The 21279-nt window shown below is 37.6% G+C and overlaps 1 protein-coding gene across 7 annotated transcripts in view; it reads left to right on the top strand.

Moving 5' to 3' along the window:
- Positions 1 to 21279, top strand: part of DYM (dymeclin) — a 439642-nt gene that overhangs the window by 41605 nt on the left and 376758 nt on the right. For all 7 annotated transcript variants that reach the window (XM_032259512.1, XM_032259516.1, XM_032259515.1 and 4 more), the window contains one exon: positions 17634 to 17686. In XM_032259512.1, coding sequence (XP_032115403.1) covers positions 17634 to 17686 — 53 coding nt within the window. The remainder of the gene's footprint in view (positions 1 to 17633; positions 17687 to 21279) is intronic.

The following is a 21279-nucleotide window of genomic DNA, read 5'->3' as shown; positions in this document are numbered from 1 at the left end:
AAAAAAAAAAAAAAAAAAAAAAATTGCTACAAAAGAAAATTAGCCGGGCATGGTGGCACACATCTGTAGTCCTGGCTACTTGGGAGGCTGAGGTGGGAGGATTGCTTGAGTCCAGGAGTTCTAAGCTGCAGTGAGCTGGGATCATGACACTGTATTCAGCCTGGGCAATGCATTGAGACCCTATCTCTAAAAAACACACACACAGTATCCAAAGTGTACACAAGAAGAAGAGACAAATGAGTTGGTAGAAAAGAAGAGTGAGATGACAAAGGAAGAAAGTGTTGGATGATAGAAACCACTAAAGAGGCACACATCATTCCTCCAGTTCCTGCGTATGGGCTCCACCACCTAAGTCACAGAACATCAACTAAGTTAGCTTAAGTGTGCTGCTTCTGTTAACCCCAGTTGTGAGTATTTTACTTGCAAACTGTAGCCTGCCTGACCTGCTACATCAATTGACCAACGTATTGTAAATACTTCTTGCATATTTTCATATGTGACAATGATCATGAATAGGTATTTAGTTTATTAGATGATCCATGTTATGTATTTATTTTGATTGTGGAAACTTGAATTATTGAACTACAGGCTTCATGTGAAAGAGGCTTTTTTTCCCTACCCCAACAAATATTTTTTCCTTATTTGTTTGGCAAGATGGGAAAAATACTTGATAACCAAGAATGGTACCCTGTTGATGAATGCAGGGATATGTGCTTTAACACCAAGCTCTGGTCTTTTTATTCTATCATTCATGAACTAATGGTGGGGTCTGCCCTGAGGTTGTGGTGGAGAGCAGGTCTAACATTAAGGGCATGGTTGTTTCTCTTCCGCCACCTCCTGAATTGTGGCTGATGACATTTGGAAGCATTTTCTGCTTAAGCAGCAATATAGTTGACCATCTGTCTTTATGATGAACAAATATAATCCAGAAATTTTTTTTTTTTTTTTCCCCAGACAGTCACCCTATCACTTGTACTAGAGTGCAGTGGCACAATCTCGGTTTACTGCAACCTCCACCTCCTGGGTTCAAGTGATTCTTCTGCCTCAGCCTCCTGAGTAGCTGGGACTACAGGCATGAACCACCATGCCTGGCTGATTTTTGTATTTTTAGTAGAGATGGGGTTTTGCCATGTTGGCAGGCTGGTTCTGAACTCCCTGACCTCAGTTGATCCACCTGCCTCAGCCACCCAAAGTGCTGGGATTACAAGTGTGAGTCACCATGCCCAGCCAACATTTGCGAAGTTTTTAGTTTTTCTGTCACAACTGAATATTTCTGTGTCCTGTTGACTAGACCATTCTTGAAGCCTAGGCCAGAGCTGTTTGTCATGCCAGAGGATTCTCACATGAGGTTAGGCCCATAGAGGTTGTAAACTCTGTATAATATTTATGTGCCCCATCCGTCTTGTTATTTAATACAACAATTGATGGCCTCCGACAGTTAAATAATTTAGGTGGTGTTGAGTAGGGTTCCTTCTAAATTTACAGTGGCATGGTAATAATTTGCTAGTTAGATATCGTATTCTTTATGAGTTCCTCTGTAGGCCATTTTAGAGGGGAAACAATCTGTATTTGTAATAAAGGTTCTTATGCTTGTTTACTGTCATCACTTACTTATTTGAGTATAAAGATAACTAGATTTGGTGTCAAAAGATCTTGATTTGCAACTTTGCAAATCTAGCAATGCGTGGAAGATTATAAGCCACAATTATGCACTATTGGTGGGTAATCTTTCTGGAATGTAATTGGCAACATTCATCAGAACAGAAGTATTCATTGACCTAGCAATTGCACTTCTAGATTTATGTTAAGGACATAATTGGACAAATTCAGAAATATATATATATATAGAGAGAGATACATATGTAAAGACATTCATAGCAATGTTTATGGTAGAAAATTGCTAACAACTTAAGTGTCTACCAGTCAGATTTGCTACATAAGTAAAAATGGTGCATCTGCACACTGGAACAACATATAGCCATTAAAAATAATCCTATGTTTTTAGATATGGAAAAGGACCTACAGCATATTAAGTGGTTAAAGCCAGTTATAAAACCATTTATATAGCATAACCTTGTTCATGCAAAATCATATATGTATTTAAAAATGTGTATAGTATATTTATTTAAATTTCTAATACAAGTTTGTATAGCTTTTTATGGTTCACAGTTTTGTTGTTTTTTTTTTTGAGATGCGGTCTTGCTATGTTGCCCAGGCTGTTCTTGAATCCCTGGACTCAAGGTGTCCTCTCCCTTCAGCCTCCTGAGTAGCTGGCACTACAGGCATGTGCCACTGCACCTGACTGGTTCAGTTTTTAAAACTTACTTGGAAATAATTTAGGTTGATGAGAAGTTGCAAAAATGTACAGGGTGGTTCTTTAGCTCCTATAGTTCCTCCAACAGTAGCATCTTGTATAACTGCAGTACAGTATAAAAAATAGGAAACTGACAATCAGTTGGTACAATCCCCAGAGCTGATTGAGATTTTAGCAGTTAGTAATATGGTTTGGATATTTTTGTCCCCTCCTAATATCATGTTGAAATGTGGCCTCCAGTATTGGAGGTTGGTAGGGCTTGGTGAGAAGTGTTTGGTCATGGTGGCAGATCCGTCGTGAATGACTGGTGCCATCCCCCTGGTGATGAGTGAATTCTTGCTCAGTTGGTTCACACAAGATCTAGTTGTTTAAAAGAGTATGGCATCTCTTCCCTCGCTCTCTCTCCTGCTTCTTCTTGCCAGGTGATATGCTGGCTCTGCACCTTCTGCAATGATGTTAAACTTCCTGAGGCCTTACCAGAAGCTGAGCAGATGCTAACATCATGCTTCCTATACAACTTGCAGAACCGTGAACAAATTAAAACTCTTTTCTTTATAAATTATTGAGGCTCAGGTATTCTTTTATAACCATGCAAAATGGACTAACACAGTTATTCATTTGCATGTTTATGTAAAGTTCTATACAATTTTATCATGTGAGCAGATTTATGTAACCAACCATGATCAAGATACAGTACTTACCCTTTGTAGCCACACCCATCCTCTCTTCCCCATCCCCATACCTAATCCCTGGCAGCCACTAATCAGTTTTCCATCTCTGTAGTTTTATTTCAGCAATATTATATAAATGAAATTTTACATTACGTAATATTTTGAGATGGGCTCTTTTCACTCAGCATAGTGTCTTTGAGATCCATTAGAAGTTATCATGGGTCTCACTTGTTCATTCATTTTTAATTGCTAAGTTGTATACTTTGTTTAGGCAGTCACTCATTGAGGGACATTTGGATCATTACCACTTTTTTGGCTGTAATGAATAAAGCTGCTTTGAAATTCATGTACAAGTTTTTGAGTGAACATAAGTTTTCATTTCTTTGAGATGAGTGTTCAAGAGTGCAGTTGCTGTGTTGTATAGTTAGTGCATATTTAGCTTTATAGGAAATTGCCAAATGGCTTTCCAGAGTGGTCGTGTCACTTTACTTTCCCACCAGCAATGTATGAGAGAGCCAGTTTATCTGCCTCCTCACTGGCATTTGATGATGTCACTATTTTTTATTTTTGTAATTTTGATAGGTGTGTAGTGTTACCTCCTTGTGATTTTGGGATGGTTCATTTTTACAATAATAAAAAGTAATAGCCACTTCTTTCATTTTTCTTTTTTTTTTTTTTGAGACAGAGTTTCACTGTGTCACTCAGGTTGGAGTGCAGTGGTGTGATCTCGGCTCTCTGAAACCTCCATCTCCCAGGTTCTAGTAATTATCATGTCTCAGCCTTCCGAGTAGCTGGGATTACAGTCATGAGCCATTACATCTGGCTAATTTTTGTTGTTTTAGTAGAAATGGGGTTTCACCATGTTGGGGCCAGACTGGTCTTGAACTCCTGACCTCAGGTCATCTGCCTGTCTTGGCCTCCCAAAATGCTGGGATTACAGGCATGAGCCACCATGCACAGCCAAAGTAATAGCCATTTTCTTAAAAAAAAATTATGGACATCTAGCCTGAACAATCAGAGAAGAGAAAGAAATAAAAAGTACCCAAATAAGAAAAGAAGAAGTCAAACCATCTGTCTTTGCTGGCAGTATACTTCTAGAAAATCCTAAGAACTCCTCCAGAAGGCTCCTAGAGGAGATAAATGACTTCAGTAGGATATGAAATCAATGTACAAAAATCGGTAGCATTTCTATGCATTGATAATGTTCAAGCTTACAGCCAAATCAAGAATGCAATCCCATTTACAACAGCTTCACAAAAAACAAAATATCTAGGAATACATCTATCCAAGGAGGTGGAAGTTTCCTGTAAGAAGTACAAGAAAACACTGCTGAAAAAAATCGTAGACAACACAAATGGAAAAAAACATTTTATACTCATGGATTGGAAGAATTAACATTGTTAAAATGGCCATACTCTCTGAAGCAGCCTACAGATTCAATACAATTCTTAAGAAACTACCATGTCATTTTTCACAGAATTAGAAAAAAGCTGTTCAAAAAACCATATGTAACCAAAAAAAGAGCTTGAATAGCTAAAATGATCCTAAGCAAAAAGAACAAACCTGGAGGCATCATATTATTTGACTTCAAACTATACTATAAGGCTACAGTAACAAAAACCAGCATGGTACTGGCACAAAAACAGACCAATGGAACAGAATAGAGAAATAAAGTCTTACACCTACAGCTATCTGATCTTTGTCAAAGTGGACAAAAGTAAGCAATAAGGAAACGGCTTCCTATTCAATGAATGGTGCTGGGAGAGCTGGCTAGCCATATGCAGAATAATGAAACTGGACCCCTACCTTTCACCATATAAAAAGTTTGACTGAAGATGGATTCAAGATTTAAATGCAGGAACTCGAACTATAAGAGTCCTGCAAGGAAACCTAGGAAACACCATTCTGGACATCGGCCGTGGGAAAGAATTTGTGACTAAGTCCTGAAAAGCAATCGCAACAAAAACAAAAATTAACACGTGGAATCTGTTTAAAGAGCATCTGCACAGCAAAATAAACTGTCAACAGAGTAAACAGACAGCCTACAGAATGGAAGAAAATATTTGCAAACTGCATTCAACAAACATCTAACATCCAAAATCTATAAGGAATATAAACAGTTTAATAAGCAAAAACCAAATAACCCCATTAGAAAGTGGGGAAAAGACATGAATGGACAGTTTTCAACAGGAGACATTTAAGAAGCCAACAAATATATGAAAAAGTACGCCACATCATTAATCATTAGAGAAAAGCAAATCAAAACCACAGTGATTTGCCATCTCACACCAGTCACAATGGCTGTTATTAACAGGGCAAAAAAACAACAGATGCTAGTGAGGCTGCAGAGAAAAGGGAATGCTTATACATCACTGATGAGAATGTAAATTAGTTCAGCCACCATGGAAAACAGTCCGGAGAGTTCTCAAAGAACTTAAAACAGAATTACCATTTCACCCAGCAATCCTATTACTGGGTATGTATTCAAAAGAAAATAAATAATTGTACCAAAAAGACATATGTACTTGTATATTGATCGCAGCAGTATTTGCAATAGCAAAGACATCAAATCAACCTAGGTGCCTTTCAACGTTGGATTACTGGCTGGGTGCAGTGGCTCCTGCCTCTAATCCCAGCACTTTGGGAGGCTGAGGTGGGCAGATCATTTCAGGTCAGGAGTTCGAGACCAGCCTGGCCAACATGGTGAAACCCCACTTCTACTGAAAATACAAAAATTAGCCAGATGTGGTTGCTCACACCTGTAATCCCAGCTACTCAGGAGGCTGAGGCAGGAGAATTGCTTGAATCTGAGAGGTGGAGGTTGCAGTGAGCTGAGATCACCATTGCACTCCAGCCTGGGCAACAAGAGTGAAACACCATCTAAAAAACATCATAAACAACAAAACAACAGCAAAACAGAAAAAGCAACAGTGGATTGGATAAAGAAAATGTGATACATATATGCCATGGAATATTATGCAGCCATAAAAAGAATGAAATAATATTTTTTGCAAGCAACATGGATGCAGCTAGAGGCCATTATCCTAAGCAAATTAACATAGGAACAGAAAACCAAATACTGCATGTTCTTACATATAAGTGAAAACTAAACATTGATTACTTATGTATATAAAGATGACAACAATAGATACTGGGGACTGCTATGGGGGGAAGAAGGAAAGGGACAAGCGTTAAAAATCTGTTGGGTACTATGCTCACTACCTGAGTGATGGGATCATTCATATCCCAAATCTCAGCATCATACCATATACCCATGTAACAAACCTGCACATGTACCCCCCTGAATCTAAAATAAAAGTTGAAATTTTTAAAAAGTAGTATAAAATAACCTAGACTTATGTCTTTGTTCCACCACTTAGTATTTTCTTTATCAGTGCCAATGTCTCACCTATAATAGAAATACTATCTATTATTCCTTTTTCACAAGATGGCTGTTTCAAATGAAATATTCAGAACTAACTTGTAAACTATAAAACATACGAATATAAGGTGCTTGATACTGAGAATTTTTCTGGATGTGAACAAGGATATTGATTTTGTCATCTGCTAGGTTTGTACTTCTGTAATGAACCATTAATGTAAATAAAATCAAAGTAGATTACCTACAGTTGTTTAATAGAGCTGCTTTGGTATTATTTCAAAGTGTATAATCATTTCAAAATTACTAGATGATATTTATTCTCTCCTCCTGCCCAATGCAGGGGAAGATAAGGGAAGGCTGATAAGTTACTTTAGTAATTTAAGTGTGTATTAAGGGTTAAATAAATACTTGACAGTTTAGTACTTGAGGGTTTTGTTGTTGTTGGGGAGTTAGGGAACTCACATTTATTGAGCTGTGTGCTGGGCACTTTCCACACATTGCCATATCATCTTCATTGCTGTCCCGTGAGTTGGTGGCATCTTTACCTTTATTTTACAGATGAGAACCGAGATTCTCAAATTAAGTAACGTGGCTAGGTAACCAATAGTTACTGAAGAAGTTGGAACTTAAATATGCTGCTTCAAAAACTGATCTCTTTCTATTATACCAGGGACATACCTGCTTTTCAGTAACAAGCACATGATTGGAAATCTATGTGAACGGTGTGCCGGAGTTTGTTAATTGATGGCAGTGGTTAAACTGAGAGATAGAGTACACTAAGTGTATATATTTTAAACATGATCTGCCTGTAAATACAGTGAGTGCAGAGACATTCCATATTCTTGCTGTTCGAATTTCTTCCTAGTATTTCAATTTGGTCTAGAATTTTAGTGGAATTAAACAAGAATTTTTAAAGATTATGTACTTGACTGTGTTATGATTTAGTAACGGTGATTCATCCAAATCTACTAGCTGGACACTTGGCGGCAGTGGTTAATTATATAGGGATTGTTGTGGGCACATGGTTAGACTTTACCATATGCACTAGTGGAGACGTTACGATTATTTCTGTCATTCTCATCTTTTTTTTTTCCCCCTAAAATCTCAAGATGGTTGTAGCTAGGGTTAGATATTTAACCGTTATATACCCGGGTCATCTGGCTGCTGCTCTAAGAGTTTTGTTAGTGTTTGCATTTTATTTTCTGCTTAGTGACTCCCCATTAGATATAGGATGGAATCCAAACTCCTTAGCATGACATAAAGATACTTCATTCTATTTTTTTTTGTTTTTGTTTTTTTCTTCTTTAGGGATAGTTCATTCTTTTGCTCTGACTTACCTTACCAGTCTTCTTTGCAACCTACATTTCCTGGTAACTTTGTCATAATATATGTTGGTAGGCTCAGTAGAGATGGCATAGATTACATTGATTGAGACATAACTTAGAAATAACTTGGTTGTATTATTGGTGATCATTGTTGGAATTTTGTAGCATAAGCTCCTGTGGAAGCATGTAGAAGGTATGAGGTTGAGGTTGATGACAGCTGTTTCCCTAGGGAGATTCTCTTCATGAAATCAAAGGAAGAAAGCAAATAGAATATAGCCCAGAAGTGGCAATGGTAATGTTTAAGAGCTTTCCCTATAGTTGTGAACTTTTTTTTTTTTTTTTAAGATGGAGTTTTCCTCTTGTCACCCAGGCTGGAGTACAATGTCCTGATCTTGGCTCACTGCAACCTCCACCTCCTGGGCTCAAGTGATTCTCCTGCCTCAGCCTCCCAAGTAGCTGGGATTATAAGCACAGACCACCATACCCAGCTAATTTTTGTATTTTTAGTAGAGACAGAGTTTTGCCATGTTGGCCAGGCTGGTCTCGAACTCCTGACCTCAGGTGATCCACCTGCCTTGGCCTCCCTAAGGGTTGGGATTACAGGCGTGAGCCACTGCACCCAGCCTAGTTGTAAAAATTTTCATAACTGCTTCCTTACTAAATTATCTTCCAAGTAGCCCAATGAAGGTTCTTAACCTTCTCTCTCTCTCTCTCTCTCCCTCTCTCTATCTCTCTCTTTGTGTATGTGTGTGTGTGTGTGTGTGTGTGTGTGTGTGTGTGTAGAGGGAAAGAGAGAGAATAATTCTTGGGCATAGTTCTCCAGTTCCATAGTCATTGTTCATTGTGATATCACCAGCAAAACTGACACAAAGAAATGATAAATACTTGAGAATCATCTCAATGATGTCCCAGTTACCCTGATTGGATCATTACACCCTGTGTACACATATCAAAATACCACATGTATCCCACAAATATTTACAGTTATTATGTATCACTGAAAAAAAACAAAATGGGATTCCAGTTTTGTGACTCCCATCTGTTTATGTTGCTGCCAGAGTGATAGTGTGGCCGTCCTCTGAGAAGAAGACTTCTAGTAAGAGCATTGCATCAGGGAGAGTCGCACCTGGTCATTGGATCCGTGTGATTGTTGAGAGTTTAGTTTGTTTAGCCACTTGGACTAAGAGATTATTAGTTTTAAGTATTTATCCCTAATTTCCCACTATGGACAGTTTTCAAATTGACCTGGAGGTATGAAATTTAAGTGTACCTTAAGCCAGAAGTATACTGTGTGATATTAATTTATTTAGTCTGAATTAGTATGAATACTTGACACTGCCTTTTTGCCCCCTTTTACATGTTTTTACTGCCCAAATCTGCCTTCAGAAACAACATTTGGTTTCTAATTGTAATATTCTTGGAAACACTGGCATATTTTTACAGTACCATTTTACTTTTATTTACTGCAAATGATGATTTGTTAGTTGCCTGCTGCCAGAACATCTGAGCTCATTTGTTTAACTAAAACAGTACTGTGCATAGATGCTTGTAACAGGCAGCAACAGTTACCAACCACCCCACTTCCTTACCACCTCGTTATAGCTCTAAATCAAGCAAATGGGAAAGCAGATTATTCTTAAAATGTTCCAAGAAGTTTAGAAAATTGAAGGATGGAAGGATGAGAGGAAAGGAATTCTATTATAACAAATCGGTGTGTTGCTTTTGGCAGGGGTGTGCCTGTCTGATTTCCTTTGTAGAAATAAGTAACACTTCAGAGTGCAGAAATTGCAGGCATCCTGCAACAAACAGAGCTCTCTGACTCCTTCAGTTAGTAAATAATTACCAAGTTTTTTTTTTTTTTTTTTTCTTTCTGGCTGAGCCACTGCATCAGGCATGTGGGGGATGTATGAGTGAATGAGATTGTCCTGTTCTCTTGAAGCTTATAGTGTGGGCTCTGAAGATGTTTCAGCCCTAAAATGGTGATTGTTGAATGAGGCAGTGGCAGTGATGTTTCAGATTGTGGCCATATGTTGGGGGATTCAGGCCTGAGGGACATAGTCACAAAGTGGCAGGTGCTGGCTTGCTCACCATAGTGGGGAGCTTTCCAGATAATAATTCTGACAATCAGACTGCTTCAAGAGAATATGCTCTTTTACATTTGGAAAGAAATAAATGTCTTTTAGTCCAGATGTGGTGGCTCACGCCTGTAATTCCAGCACTTTGGGAGACCGAGGTAGGTGGATCACCTGAGGTCAGGAGTTCAAGACCAGCCTGGCCAACATGGTGAAATCTCATCTCTACTAAAAATAAAAAAAAATTAGCCAGGTGTGGTGGCAAGCACCTGTAATCCCAGATACTTGGGAGGCTAAGGTAGGAGGATTGCTTGAGCCTGGGAGGCAGAGGTTGTAGTGAGCCAAGATCACCCACTGCATTCCAGCCTGGGTGACAAAAGAAGACTTCGTCTCAAAAAATAAGTAAAAGAAATAAATGTCTTTTAAAAATATGTTAGCAGAAATTTAAACTTGAGAGGCAGACCTTGCCTTGAGGGCTAGAGACTGGGAAGTATCTCCTAAGGAGCCAAGGGAAATAATTCTGTCTTCTGGTAGTGAAGGTCTGAGTGGTGTACCAGGCTGGGAATACTGTGATGAACAAGGAGCCCACAATCTAGTGGGGGCCATAGACAAGCAATTGGGCAACCTTACTGCCACATGCCCAGTTTTATGATTGAGTGCTTTTGTGGTGGAGAATGGGCTTCTCACCTCATCTTAGGTGAGACCTGATAAAAGAAGGCTTCCTGGAAGAAGTGATGTCCAAACCAACCTCACTAATATGTGTTGGAATTAATCCCTTTTTCAGGCTAATAATGTGTTAAAAATAAACCAGAGCCCTGTTTTGGTTTTTGTTTATACCCAAAACAAGAGTGAAGAGATTGAACTTCATACTCTAGCCACCCAGAATACTTTTCCAGCTTTGTAGTTTGCCATTCCCCTGTGTTGATTAACCACCACTCCCCAGGGCATGCCAGACTGTCTGTGACTGCCATGCCTCTGCATATGCTATTCTTGCGTTCTGACTGCCTGACTTCTCTTGGCCCTTCAGGAAGAATAGTTACTTCCTCCAAGATGGCCTCTTTGATTCCTCCTATGGTACATGAGTGTACATCCTGTGAGCTCACACACAGGGCTGGTTTGAGGATTCATACTTCTCTGTTTGCCTCTTCATTCCTCCATATAGCCTGGAGGCAGAGGCAGCATCCTTCACAGAGCCTAGCATGACCTAGGCACCCAGGCAATCTTTGCTGAATGAACAAATTTAGCAGCTTAGATGATGATAGCCACATATATATAATGGAAACTCTTGGTTCCAGTCTGTTTTAAAAGAGAGTGCCATTGACTGAAGTAAGTGGAAGCACAAGTGAAATAGATTTTATGCATGTGGTCTAGTTATTAATTTCATAAAGCTTTTTACAGTCCTTTGCATTTTGTACCTCTTTTACTTTTTGTCTGAATATCCAATAAACTGAGTAATTCATAGTTCCCACTTCTTGCCAACTACTAATGTGCATCATTAAATCTGATCACAGTGATTTATTAATTAGAAGTCTAATGGCTGTTAACAAAAATCAATTTTACTTAGTATATGCCAGAGAAAGGGGAAGGTGTGATGAAGAGACTGGAGTGTCTCATAGAATCCAAGGTCAGGAACACATCTATGCTTCTGGAAGAACTGGTCCCAAGAATTGGAAAGCCATCAGTAATCCTGAGTGTCCTTTCTGTTTATGTCTCTTGCTTTCTGCAAAGCTCTTTTACTCATCTTTCTTACTAAATGGTTTTCTCTGCCACTCTGTGGGTAGAGGATGGCCTCCCACAGCCCTCAGCTATGTAGCCAAGTTCCAGCCAAATGGAAAGCCTGTCTTTCCATCTCAATTCTAAATTCTCTAAGACTTGGGCCAGGCTTGGGTTAGATGTCTGTCCCTGAACCAGCCAGCTGTGGCCAGAAGCAGAGACATACTGCACATATCTGTCCGCCTCTGCTCACCTCTGAAAAGTAGGTGGGAAGATAGAAAAGAGGGTGGGGAGGCAGCAGATAGACAGCAGAGAGAACCTGTAAGGCTGGCAGACACTTAAAAAATATCTAACATGGTGAGTCTCCATAAATTACTATCCATAAACTATATCATAGGATCACTTCTAGGTTATCTTGTCAAAAAACAAGTCAATCTTAGATGAAACTTAAAGATGTAAGGTTAAAAAGACAGTATAAAATATACATATAATCTGAGACTCTTAAGGTAATGGCATATTCACTAAAGTAGTTAGTAGGTCTTAGCTTTGTGTGTATGTATGATATTTCTTATACATGTCACTGCCTTTAATTGCTGGGAGGTTCTAGCAGCTCTGTCCAGCAGAAATAAAAGGTAAGCCACATATGTAATTTAAAGTTTTGTAGTAGCCACATTGAAAAAGTAAAATGAAACCGGTGAATTTAATTTTAATGTATTTTATTTAATTCCAATTTCCCAGGTATTATAATTTTATGAATATAAAATTAATAATGAAATGTTTTATATTCTTTGAAAAATATTTGAAATCTGGAATGTATTTTATACCTCAGCACATCTCAGTTTGGACCATTTCAGGTGGTCAGCAACTACGTGTGGCTAGAACTAAGAGCAATCCGTTTTCTTCCACAGTTTTTCTAAAAATTTCTTGTCAAAAACCATGATGCTATGAGCCACTTTTTTTAAAAGTGCACTTCACCAGTAACAGAAAAGAACTCTGGAGGGGTTTTAAAGCTGCCACAAAAGCCTTGCCCATTTGGAGAATTTGCTGAACCATGTGTACTGGCAGAAAGAAAACATAATTTTCAACCAAGTCACCAGGCTCTAAAGCTGGTTCTTGTTTTTCTCAGACTTCTGATTCCTGGAATTTTACTTTAAACTCCTTGGATGCCTCAGTTTGCTTATCTATAAAAATAAGGTTTATAATGGTCTTGCTCCTTAGAGATTTTCATGGGATTTAATTGCACCAATGTATTTGAAAGTGTTTTTGAAAGATATTTAAAGGGTTAAACAAATGTGAGGCATTATTTTAATTTATTAACTATGGGGAAACTGCTACATTTTGGGATAAATAATAGCTATCATTTAAAAAAAGTTTTATTTTGTTGACGCATAATTACACATATTTATGGGGTACTATATGATGTTTTGATACATGTATACATTGGGTGCTGATTAAATCAGGGCAATTAGCATATCCATCACCTCAAACACTTGTTATTTCTTTGTGGTGAGAATGTTCAAAGTTATTTTAGCCATTTTGAAATGTAAAGTAATTATTGTTAACCGTAGTCACCTTGCTGTGTAATAGAACACCAGAACTTAACCCTCTTATCTAATGTAACTGTACCTGTTGACCTCTCTCCCTCTCCCTGCCTGACCTACTGAGCCTCTGGTACCACTGTTATACCCTTTACCTCTATGGGATCAACTTTTTAAGTTTTTACAGATCAGTGAGATCATGTGGTTTTTGCCTTTTGTGCTTGACTTATTTCACTTAATGTCTTGTGGGTTTATCCAGGTGCTGCAAATGACAGGATTTCATTTATTTTTATGGCTGAATAGTATTCCATTGTGTATATGTACCTCATTAAAAAAAAATCCATCCATCTGTTGATGGATACTTAGGTTGATTCTATATCTTGGAAATTGTGCTGCAGTAATGCTGCAGTAAACATGGCAGTGCAGATATCTGACATACCAATTTCATTTCCTTAGGATGTAGAGGTTGAGTATCCCTAATCCAAAAATCTGAAATCCAGAATGCTCCAAAATCCAAAACTTTTTGAGCACTGACCTGATGCTTAGAGGATAATGCTCATTGTGCTATTTTGGATTTTGGATTTTTGGATTAGGGATGCTCAACTATAATGCAAATATTCCAAAATCAGGAAAAAAAAGAAATGCTCCTGATCTCAAGCATTTTGGGTGGGGGATACTCAATGTTTATATCCAGTAGTGGGATTATTGGATTTTATGGTAGTTCTATTTTTAGCTTGTTGGAAAACTTCTCTACTGTTGTCCTTAGTGGCTATACGAATTTACTTTTCTACTGTCTTGGTCTGTTTTGTGTGGCTGTAAAGGAATACCAGAGGCTGGGTAATTTATAAAGAAAAGAGGTTTATTTGGCTCACATTTCTGCTGGCTGGCACCAGCATCTGCTTCTGATGAGGGCCTCAGGCTGCTTCCACTCATGGCAGAGGTGAAAGGGAGCTGGTGTGTACAGATAGGATACGATGAGAAAATGAGCAATGGGGCAGAGAGATGCCAGGCTCTTTTTTACAACCAGTACTAATGGGAATAGAGTGAGAAGTTACTCCTGAGGGAGGGCATCAGTCTGTTCATAAGGGGTCTGCCTCCATGACCCAAACACCTCCCATTAGGCCCCACCTCTGACATTGGGGATCAGATTTCAATATGAGGTTTGTGGGGATCAAACATCCAAATTATAGCACCTACCAGCATTGTATAAGAGTTTCCCTTTTTCTGCATCCTTGCCAATGTTTGTAATTTTTTGTCTTTTTAATAATAGCCGTTCTGATGGGTGGTGTGATATCTCGTGATTTTGATTTGCCTTTTTCTGGTGATTAGTGGTGATGAGCATATTTTTCATATACCTGTTGCCATTTATATGTTGTCTTTTGAGAAGTGTCTATCTAGATCTTTTGTTCATTTTAAAATGATACATATATTTTTTCTGTTGAGTTGAGTGTATCCTGGATGAGCCCCTTGTCAGATGCATAGTTTGTAAATATTTTCTACTATTCTGTGGATTGTCTCTTCACTTTGTTGTTTCCTTTGTTGTACAGAAGCTTTTTAGTTTGATATAATCCTATTTGTCTATGTTTGCTTTTGTTCGCTGTGCTTTTGAGCTCTTACCCAACAAGTCCTTGCCAGACCAATGTCTTGAAGCATTTCACCTAAGTTTTCTTCAAGTAGTTTCATAGTTTCAGGTCTTACATTTAAGTCTGTATTTTGAGTTGATTTTTCTAAGTGGATAGAGATAAGGATCTAGTTTCATTTTTCTCCATGTGAATATTCAGTTTTCCAAGTACCATTTATCGAAGGGACTGTTCTTTCCCCACTATGTATTCTTCATGCCTTTGTCAAAAATCATGTGTGGATTTATTTCTGGGCTCTTGATTCTGTTGAACTATCTAAAAAAGAAATAAAGAAGGTAATACATTTACAGTAGCTATTAAAAAAACAACTAGCAGTAAATTTAACTGAGGAGGTAAAGATCTCTGTGATGAAAACTATAAGATATTGATGAAAAAAATGGAAGGAGACATAAATAAATGCAAAGAATATCCCTTGCTATGTAACCGGAGAATAAATATTGTTAAAATGTTTATGCTATCTAAAGTCATCTACAGATTCAATGCAATCCCTATCAAAACACCAGTGACATTTTTCACAGAAATAGAAAAAAATATTCTAAAATTTCTGTGGAAACACAGAAGACCCAGAGTAGCCAAAGCATATTTGAGCAAAAAAAAGCAAATCTGGAGGCATTACATAACCTGATTTCAAAATATACTACAAAGCAGTAGTAACCAAACAGCATGGTACCGGCATAAAAACAAACACAGACAAATGGGACAGAATCTATCATTTATTGAGGATTTACTTTGTGCCAGACACTGTTCTAAGTGCTTTATCAACATTACATAATTTAATCATAATAGTCTTATGAAGGGTAGTGTTACTATCTCTGTTTTGTATATGAGGAAATTAAGACATAAAGAATTAATGAACCAGCCCAAGGTCAGCTATCTAGTAAGTAGTTGAACTGGAGTTGGAATGTACTTAAAAAATTGTGGTGAAATATGCAAAACATAAAATAATCATTGTAACCATTTTAAACTCTATAGCTCTGTGACATTAAGTATATTCACATTGTTGTGCAGCCATTAACACCATCCATCTCTAAAACTTTTTCATCTTGGCAAACCAAAACTCTGTACTGACTAAATACTAATTCCCTATTCTCCCATCCCCAGCCCCTGGCAACCACCTTTCTACTTTTTCTCTATGGGTTTAACTCCTCTAGGAGCCTCATATAAGAGGAATCATACAATATTTATCTTTTTGTGGCTGGCTTATTTCACTTAGCATAATGTCTTCAAGGTTCATTCATGTTGTAGCATATATTGAAATTCCTTATTTCTTAAGACTGAATAATATTCCATTGTGTATATGTACATTTCATTTATCCATCTATCTGTTGGTAGACACGTGGGTTACTTCTACCTCTTGGCTATTGTTAATGGTGTTGCTATGAACATGAGTGTACAACTATCTCTTAAAGACCCTCCTTTCACTTCTTTTTGGTGTCTACCCAGAAGTAGAACTGCTGGGTCATGTGGTAATTTTATGTTTAATTTTTTGAGGAACTACCATATTTTTGCCATAGTGGCTGCATCATTTTACATATCATCAGGGCACAAGAGTCCTAATTTCTCTGCATCCTTGCTAACACTTGTTATTTTGTTTTTTTTTTCTTTTCTCTTTTTTCTTTTCTTTTTTTTTTTTTTTTTTTGAGAGAGTCTGACTCTGTCACTCAGATTGAAGTGCAGTGGCATGATCTTGGCTCCCTGCAGCCTCCATCTTCCAGGTTCAAGTGATTCTCTTGCCACAGCTTCCTGAGTAGCTGGGATTATATGTGTGTACCATCATGCCTGGCTAATTTTTGTATTTTTAGTAGAGATGAGGTTTCACCATGTTGGCCAGGCTGGTCTTGAATTCCTGACCTCAAGTGATCTCTCAGCCTCCCAAAGTGCTTGGATTATAGGTATGAGCCCACCGTGCCTAGCCTCTTCTTTTTTTTCTTTCTTTCTTTATTTAATAAAAGCCATCCCAGTGGGTGTGAAGTAGTATTCACTCTGGTTTTGTGTTTCCCTAGTGTCTAGTGATGTTGAGTATGTTTTCATGTACTTATTGGTCATTTCTATATCCTCTTTGGAAAATGGCTCTTTAAGTCATTCGTCCATTTTTAAATTGGGTTGTTTGGTTTTTGTTGTTGTTGAGTTGTAGGAGTTTTAAAAGTATATTCTGGATATTAGTCTCTTATCAGATTTACAAATACTGTTTTCCGTTCTGTGAGTTGACTTTTCACTCTGTAGATAGTGTCCTTTGATGCACAGGAGTTTTTAATTTTGATAAAGTCCAGCATGTCTGTTTTTTTCTTTTGATACTTGTGTTTTTTGGTGTCATATCCAAGAAATTGTTGTCAAATCCAATCTCAAGAAACGTATTTTCTTCTAAGCTTTATTTCTGTCTCTGTTTGTGCCTCTTTTCTCAGTGTTAGTTTGAGTCTTTGTTTGTGTCTGTTTTCGTATGTCTGTATCTCTCTTTATGTCTTTTTCTATATATTTATAAACCATCGAAATGTACATGTGTTATCTCTTTTTTCTTGCCTTATTTCTTCGTTTTCCCTTTTTTTTTTTTTGTAGAACTCTTCGAAAGTATTGCAGAAATCGTGACACTGCATGTATTTCCTAAAGATAATTGCATCTTTCTAAACTATAATCAGTACTGCTTTTAGAATCGGACACACAGGGCCCCCGTCTTGTGCTCTCTACTTTGGAGTGCCTTTATTGAATTTTCCTAAGTCTCCCCGCTGCCTCAATGCCCGACAGTCAGGGCGCCTGAAACTCTTCTCTTTAGGAATCTCATATTTAGAATTATAGTAAATTTCCTAATTAAATTGAAAATTAAAGCCTAACTTTTTTTTTTTTTTTGCTGATCTTATTCATTACTGTGTATCGTATTTTTCTTCTAAATTTTTAAAATTATCTTTATGTATTTCTTCAACTGATTAGTGTGTACATATTTAGTATTGTAGTCATTAATTACCTTTATTCTTCTGTCTCTCCAGTACCGAATTGAAACTCTTGGAGGAAGCAACCATTTCAGTCTGCAGGTCACTAGGTAAGTGGGAAAAACGTGTTTGTGTATGTGAGTGGGGACATTGTTTTCAAATTTTGTTTTAGATTTTGACAGTGTAATGTGAATTGAATTAATGCAGTAATTCTTCTTCTTTGATAGCAATAGTAATATTTTTTTCTGTTTGTGGCATTCACAGATGCTGCTAGAAGGTACCCTTCAGTCAATAGCAATAAGACACATTCTTGGCTATATCTGCAGTAGTGGTAATGGACTCTGCTAAGCCATAGACACTCTGCTCTTTTTGTGAATTTTGAAATACTCAAAAAAAAAAAAAAATTAGGTTAGTTTTGTAGTTGCCTGGATAATTCATGTAGCTAATACAGGACCATTCGTTTTGTGATTTACCAATTGCTGTTATTGTTACTACTATTACTATTACAATTTACCAATTGCTGTTATTGTTATTACTAATAAGTAATTATCACCAGAATAATTATTACTTATTAAAATATATTAGAAATATATATTAGGAGCTTCTATAACAACTTAGTATTATGGTAAAGAGCATGGAATCCAGAATCATTTTATGATTTTAATTTCAGTTGTGCTACTTATTAGCTGAACCTTAATTGCCTCATGTAAATTGATGATAAGAACAACTATTTACAGGGTTCTTATGAGGAAAAACTAGGTAATAAGAAATATTCAGTACAATGTGTGGCGTGTAGTTATTTCAAATCATTTGTATCAACAACTATTACCTTTTTCAGGCCTTGTTTCTCAAATGCTTAACTTTCAAGTTGGTAGCAATTAGAAGGAAATTGTATATATTTTTAAAATGCAAGCAGTTAGATTGTGTTGGTGCTTTGGAAATGAAAGATAATGTGTCTGTAAAATACCTAGTGTACGGGAGTGTAAAGTGAGAACAATATTCTGTTTTAAAATCGAGCTATGTAGGCTGGATGTGATGGCTTATGCCTGTAATCCCAGCACTTTGGGAGGCTGAGGCGGTGGATCACAAGGTCAGGAGTTCAAGACCAGCCTGGCCAAGATGGTGAAACCCCATCTCTACTAAAAATACAAAAATTAGCCAGGCATGGTGGTAGGTGCCTGTAATCCCAGCTACTCTAGAGGCTGAGGCAGAGAAATTGCTTGAACCTGGGAGGCAGAGGTTGCAGTGAGCCAAGATCGCACCACTGCATTCCAGCCTGGGCGATAGAGCGAGACTCCATCTCAAAAAAAAAAATAAATAAATAAAATCGAGCTATATGGATAATTACCATATACGCTATTTTGCTAAAAACAGTTTTTGATTTTTTTTTTTTTTTTTTTTTAAAGAGATAGAGTCTTGCTTTGTTGCCCAGGCTGGAGTGCACTGGTGCCATCATGGCTCACTGCAGTCTTGACCTCCTGGGCTTTAGTGATCCTCCCACCTCAGCCTCCTGAGAAGCTGGGGCTACAGGTGTATGGCACAACACCTGCCTGGTGATTTTATTTTATTTTTTGTAGAGATGGGGGTCTCCTATGTTGCTGAGGCTAGTCTCAGGCTACTGGCCTCATGCCATCCTCCTCCTGCCTTGGACTCCCAAAGTGTTGGGATATTACAGGCATGAGCCACTGTGCCCAGGCCCACATATTTTTGTTTTTAAAAAACAAACTATGTTGATAATGATGAAACTGTTATTGTAGTAGTTGCCTTGCCATGCAACCATAGCTTAGGAAATGTTTTGCTAAGTAGAGCTGGCTTTCAAAAGCCATGTGGCAGTTCATTGCTGAAAATTAAGGAGTTTTACGTAACAATGTTATTAGTGTAGTTACTGTGATAATGGCTTTTAAGGTGACTTTGGGATTTTATAAAAATTAAAAAATTAAAAGATAAAAATAGAGAAATATAACAAAATAAAGAAAACAATGAAATAACAAAGAAAATTACATTAAGAAAACTGAAATTAGCTGGGAGTGGTGGCTCATGCCTATAATCCTGGTAACTTAGGAGGCTGAAGCAGGAGGGTTGGTTGAGGTCAGAGTTCAAGACCAGCTTGGGCAACATAATAAGACCCCATCTCTACACACAAAATATGAAAAACTTAGCCAGGCATGATGGCACCTTCTGTAGTCTCAGCTCCTAGGGATACTGAGGCAGGAGGATTGATTGAGCCCAGGAATTTGAGGCTGCAGGGATCCATGATGGTGCCACTACACTCCAGTCTGGACAATAGAGCAAGACTCCAAATCTAGGGGTGAAAAAAAGCAACTAATATTTACCCATTATGTATAATGTGAAAAGCATACTAAAATGTAAACAAGGTAGTAATTGCTCATAATTTGAAAACCCTGACATAGCCATTGTTAATATTTTTATATTTTTTCTTCTACTACTTATTCAATGGATATAAGTTTATATATATCATCCAACACACACACACACACACACACACACACACACACACACACACACACTTAATCTGTGTTTTTCAATTGACATTGTATCAGGAATGTATTATGTGTTTAAAAATACTTTCAGGAACAGCAAAAAGAGATACACATTTATTGTCCAAAATTCCTGTAATATGATGGTATGGCTAAAATAAAAATCATCTCATATTAAACAGTACATGTGTAATGACTGCTAATCTTTTGTGAGAATTTTATGTAAATGGTATTATTTATATGTTGTTTGCACTCAGCCGCATATCAGGAGCTTCTTTTCACATCAATAAGTATAAGTGCTTGTCAACTTTAAGGGCTATGTGAGTATGCTAAGTTTCCTCTTTGAAAAAATAAAAACTTTTTTTAAAGTGCTAGTTTGCTGGCAACAATTTTCTCTCTCTTTCCTTTTTGTTTGTCTAAAAATGTTCTATTTTTTTCTTCACTTTTGAAGTGTATGCTTGCTGGAAATAGAATTTTAAGTAGACGTTAATTTCTTTTCCATATTTTAAAGGTGTCCTTTTGTTATTTTCCAGCTTTTCTTATTTTTGTTGTGAAGAAAGCTATCAACCTTATTGTTACTTCTTTGAAAATAATGGAATTTTAAACTTCTGGCTACTTTATTTATTTATTTATTTATTTATTTTTTCCCATTTATTTATTTTATTGCATTTTAGGTTTTGGCGTACAGGTGAAGAACATGCAAAATTGTTGCATAGGTACACGTGTGGCAGTGTGATTTGCTGCCTTCCTCCCCATCACCTACATCTGGCATTTCTCCCCTTGCTAGCTCTCCCCAGCTCCCCACCCCCCACCGTCCCTTCCCTATTTCCCCCCAACTGACCCCAGTGTGTAGTGCTCCCCTCCCTGTGTCCATGTGTTCTCATTGTTCAACACCCGCCTATGAGTGAGAACATGCGGTGTTTGATCTTCTGCTCTTCTGTCAGTTTGCTGAGAATGATGGTTTCCAGGTTCATCCATGTCCCTACAAAGGACCCAAACTCATCGTTTTTGATGGCTGCATAATATTCCATGGTGTATATGTGCCACATTTTCCCTATCCAGTCTATCGTCGATGGGCATTTGGGTTGGTTCCAGGTCTTTGCTATTGTAAACAGTGCTGCAGTGAACATTCGTGTGCACGTGTCCTTATAGTAGAATGATTTGTAATCCTTTGGATATATACCCAGTAATGGGATTGCTGGGTC

The sequence above is a fragment of the Sapajus apella genome, unplaced genomic scaffold (genome assembly GCF_009761245.1).
Source record: "Sapajus apella isolate SASKATOON/1434 unplaced genomic scaffold, GSC_monkey_1.0 scaffold109, whole genome shotgun sequence".
Lineage (NCBI taxonomy): Eukaryota > Metazoa > Chordata > Mammalia > Primates > Cebidae > Sapajus > Sapajus apella.
Note: the sequence above shows the minus strand (reverse complement) of the source record. Positions and strands in the feature narration are given on the sequence as shown.